The sequence below is a fragment of the Engraulis encrasicolus genome, chromosome 3, assembly GCF_034702125.1.
Source record: "Engraulis encrasicolus isolate BLACKSEA-1 chromosome 3, IST_EnEncr_1.0, whole genome shotgun sequence".
Taxonomy (NCBI): domain Eukaryota; kingdom Metazoa; phylum Chordata; class Actinopteri; order Clupeiformes; family Engraulidae; genus Engraulis; species Engraulis encrasicolus.
The window spans coordinates 15,133,393-15,138,392 of NC_085859.1; the positions used below are offsets into that span (position 1 = coordinate 15,133,393).

A 5,000-nucleotide genomic window follows, 5' to 3' on the forward strand; every position below is an offset into this window, starting at 1 on the left:
TATTCGGCCAAGTGATTAATTATTATTCGGTTCCGGTTTCGGCCACGAATTTTCATTTTGGTGCACCTCCAAGTATGAGTATAATGAGCAAGTGTATCGGGGCCAGCGATAGCGATACCAGTATCAGTATTGGTGCATCCCTAGTGTGTGGTCGTACCTTGGGACATCTCTGAAGGAGTGGAGTAGGAGAGGGAGCGAGACTTCCTGAACATTGAGGACGGGCTGTCTGAGGGCGAGGAGGGTAAAGGTTTGCCGCTCTCTGGGGGGGGGTGATAAGAAACACACAGCAGAACACACTGTACTGAGTACTGAGCTGGTAGATAGATAGCACAGTGACAAAACGACGTATCCACCATTTTTGACTTTGCATTTTATTATTGGAAATGACTGTTCAGAAGACCTACCATCTACGTGTGAATTCTCAAATATTTTGAGAGCATCTTCTATTTATCCACGGTACTATTCAATGATGATCACTATGCAAATATAGACTTTTTTGGGACAGTAAATGTGTTAATATCTTGGTTGATAAATTACTGTACATTGTTGCACCAGAGGCACAGACTGTCAATCTCTCTCTCTCTCTCTCTCTCTCTCTCTCTCTCTCTCTCTCTCTCTCTCTCTCTCTCTCTCACAAACACGCATGCACACACGCATGCACGGACGCACGCACACATACACACTAGAGGGGCCTGTGCTCTACCTATCCTGTCTCTCATTTATCAAAGATGACCCAGATATGTCTAGTGGCAACATATCACGTGTTCCCATTTTGCCAGTCCAGTCAGGGTAGGTAGCTGTGGTAGTGCCACTCAGGTCTCTCTAGTATCAGTATCACCACATCATGTGACCAGGAGTCGTCGGGAGTCCCAGTCGGGAGTCCCAGTCGGGAGTCCCAGTCGGGAGTCCCAGTCGGGAGTCCCAGTCGGGAGTCATGTACCTGTGGTAGTAGTGTCACTGAGCCCGTTTGTGTGTGCATCAATAAACCGTTTATGATCAGGTTTTTGGAGTTACCGGTTTATTCGAGCGCTCATGTAAACTGAATAAACCGTTTTCATAACCGGTTTATTGCCGTTATCAGTTTATGAGAAATCCGATTCGCACAGGTAGGTTTTTGGCTAATAAACTGATTTCTCGTGTCATGTAACCAGCATAATCGGGTTATTGTCAGGTTATTGACATCCTAGAAGGATAAGTAGCCAATCACAAGCCTTAAACTCTACTTCGTGTCACACACTTTAGTGGAACACAGTCAATCGACAAACTGCATGTACACAGCAATAAACCGTTTCCTCCAATAACCTGTTTATTCCAATAACCTGATTATTGCGGCCATATAAACGGGCTCACTGTGTGCGGACTCGGAAGACTGTGTGGGCGCCCTCATATGCATGAATGTATGTAGTATTTACATAAAACATTTGGTCACAAAACTAAAACTTTAGTGGCAATAAGTTTCCACAATGTTTTTGGAGTTCATGGAACATGTTGGAGTTTATAGTGCATATGGCCAGGCAGTCGGGAGTCATGTAATACCTGTGGCAGTAGTGTCACTGTGCGAGGACTCGGATGTCTGTGTGGGCGTCCTCTCTCTGAGGGCCACGTCGTCCATGCTGGGGGTCTGGGAGTGGCGGCGCTTGGCCTGCAGGGCTTCCCCCAGCACACTGGCTACACACTCCAGAGGCACCGCCTGGCTCTCCTGCAGAAACACACACACAGTGTTAATTCAACACTGACCAGTGTGTGTGTGTATAGTGTATTCAAGTCAGTGAGTGTGTGTGTGTGCTATATGTGTGGCTACCGACTCCAGAAGCACACACACAGTGTTAATTCAACACTGACCAGTGTGTGTGTGTGTGTGTGTGTATAGTGTATTCAAGTCAGTGAGTGTGTGTGTGTGCTATATGTGTGGCTACCGACTCCAGAAGCACACACACAGTGTTAATTCAACACTGACCAGTGTGTGTGTGTGTGTGTGTGTGTAGTGTATTCAAGTGTGTGTGTGTGTGTGTGTGTGTGTGTGTGTGCGTGTGTTGTTATGGCTGCATGCATGTCTCGTTGCCTTGTTCTCTGTTCCTCCAATGAGATGAAGCAAGCATGGGGAGTGGCCTAACGAGATGCACCTGCGCCTCCAATCAAGACCGGTTTAAAAGGCTCCCCAATCTTCCTGCACTTCAGAGGCTCTCTTACTGAGATGATGGCTGTTGCCTCTCCAGCCGTGGGATTGTCTTTGTGTATTTGGACTTTGTGTTTGTTAAGTGTCTATGTGTCATTACAATTAAAATCCCACTGGTTGGGTGTATGTTTAAAAGGTGTTGTCTGTAGTCTTTTAAGGTTAAGTTTGGTTCTGTGTTAGCCCCATAGGGCCATTTCAGTGTTGGGGCGTAACAGTGTGTGTGTGTGCGTGTGTGTGCTATATGTGTGGCTACTACCGACTCTAGAAGCACACACACAGCGCAAATTCAACACTGTACCTCTGACCAGTGTGTCTGTGTCTGCAGTGTGTGGTGTACGTATATGTGTGTATATGAGTAACACAGTAACAAACTAGAGATGCACTCGGAGAGTGCAGACTTCCGCCAAGGAAGCTGTTTGATAGAACATTTGACTATGTTACACCCTATTTTTATTTTTTAAGTCTTTCTGCCTTCTTTTCGTGGAGTTAGAATCTGGAATGTCAAAATCCGCACTGTGACGCAATTCAATTTGCGCTCACTACTGAAATGACTTGAGAACCAAACACAAATAAATCAGGTGTCGTTCATGGCATTGCAGACTAGGTGACACAAAATGTCCCATTTTAGAACCTAATAGTGTGTGTGTGTGTGTGTGTGTGTGTGTGTGTGTGTGTGTGTGTGTGTGTGTGTGTGTGTGTGTGTGTGTGTGTGTGTGTGTGTGTGTGTGTGTGTGTGTGTGTGTGTGTGTGTGTGTGTGTGTGTGTGTGTGTGTGCTCCCGTCAGCAGAAGTCTACTACTTCAGATTCACGGTCGTGGACGGCCCTAGTCCTTCCTTGTAGCCTAGTAAACCAGCGCCACCCGCTGGATGCCAAAATGTTCTGGCTGCGAGTGGTCTAGCCTCGCATCGTTTGAGTGGTCTGCCAGGCTTGCCAAGAATCTGGCAAACCAATCACAACGCAGAGATTTGTTTTGAATCAAAGCGGACAGGGTTTTGAGGGAGTGACGATGAAGCTCACAACGTTGGGAAAGCACATCAACGAGAAAGATAGCGCTGATTGGTCAGAGCGCCGCCCTATAGGCACAGGCACGGTTTGAACGATAACAGGTTGTTCTCATCAACAATCTTCAGATGTACTATTCATCGGGCTAGACTAAATTACACATCCAATCTCACATTTAGGCTGGTTTATCAGGCTACCTTCCTTGATGACTTTTAACATGTTTAAGAAAGGACAGCGTGTCATGTTGTTAGGCGACCTTGAATCATAAGGTCATATGAGTACCCCACCCGACAATCCAGCCAAAATGCAAATTTTTTAATCCGAGTCGGTTTGCCCCGAAGTGTCGGATTTCACGTGAAATTACCTTAACATGGTACTTCCTGCAGGCAAGAGGCTCTATGACATCATACTCTACATTAATCTTTGATTATGTCAGTCAATTTAAGTCACAAAGAGATAGTTTTGATTAAGGATAGACCGATATTTGCAGACTGATATTTGCATTTGCACGGGCCGATATTTGCATATTTTAAGTGTATCGTATCGGCCGATACGCATGTGGTTTTGGCCGATACGTAATATTTATTATTTTATGTCATTCGTTTTTTTTTTTGAAGACACTACATTTTTTTATCACTTGATTGTTAGACATTACTTGATTGTTAGAGTGGGTGTTTAAATGTTCTACCTCAATTTGATAATGTTAAAGGAATATTTATTTTTAACTTGAGACCTGGAATATTTGTCATTTTTTAACCTTTTTTTTTAACCCATATCGGCCCCAAATATCGGGTATCGGAAATCGGGTATCGGCCAAGGGTGAGGGGAAAAAAAATCGGTATCGCATCGGCCATTAAAAAACCTGTATCGGTCGACCCCTAGTTTTGATGTTGTTTGAAAACTAGCTCTACAAATTACACAAACATCATGGAACACAACAGCTAACTGAGTACTGTATGAATTATGAGATATTAAAAGGCAAAAAAATTGAATATCAAAAAAGCTATCATTTAAAATAGACATATTGTCCAAGCCTAGCTGGCAATCTCATGAACAAGGCCTGAAATGTTGGCTTTGGTTCTTGAGTCATTTCAGAGATAATGTGACTTAAAGCTTGAAATTAGTCGTAGTAAAGTAGGAATAGGGTAGTGTTAGTGGAGATTACCCCACTTGACACACTGCCCAAATTAACATTAGCATTTTTGGGACTCATGTCATGTGAGGTAACACCACTTACAACTCATTTCAACCAAATCACATGGGCTTCTTTTACATGACGTTTTTAATTCTGAATTAATAATTCAGAATTAAATAGTTCCGTCGGGTTTCCCTTGATCTGTCATTTAATTCCGAATTAAGAAGTGTTAACATGATGTTTTCAAATCCGAATTAAGCTTTATTCAAAATTAAATGGAGGCAATTCCAAATAGCCATCATCTCTGAAATGACTTGAGAACCAAACACAAATCATTCAGGTGTCGTTCATGGCATTGCAGACTAGGTTTACACAATATGTCCCTTTTTAAAACATAATGGTGTGTGTGTGTGTGTGTGTGTGTGTGTGTGTGTGTGCGTGTGCGTGTGCGTGTGCGTGTGCGTATATGAAGCCCAACCTGTCCTACTTGAGAAATAGATTGTATTCCAAGTTTCATTGTGTTAGGGAGAAAATAGGGAATTTCCCCTTGGTTTTCACCCCCCACGTTTCCTCTTCTGCCTTTGATAACCGAATAATGGAGAAGGAAGTTAACTATCACAAACTCCAGATACATTACAGTACACCTGTACAATGACGGAAGACATTTGCATATTGCACACCACAATA

The 5,000-nt window shown here is 43.5% G+C and overlaps 1 protein-coding gene across 2 annotated transcripts in view; it reads right to left on the reverse strand.

The window, feature by feature from the left end:
- pnpla7b (patatin-like phospholipase domain containing 7b) overlaps nucleotides 1-5,000 on the reverse strand; it is a 63,805-nt gene that overhangs the window by 42,950 nt on the left and 15,855 nt on the right. For both annotated transcript variants that reach the window (XM_063194831.1, XM_063194830.1), the window contains exons 12-13: nucleotides 1,537-1,699; nucleotides 158-259 (exon numbers count right to left, since the gene is read on the reverse strand). In XM_063194831.1, the coding sequence (XP_063050901.1) occupies nucleotides 158-259; nucleotides 1,537-1,699 (265 nt within the window). The remainder of the gene's footprint in view (nucleotides 1-157; nucleotides 260-1,536; nucleotides 1,700-5,000) is intronic.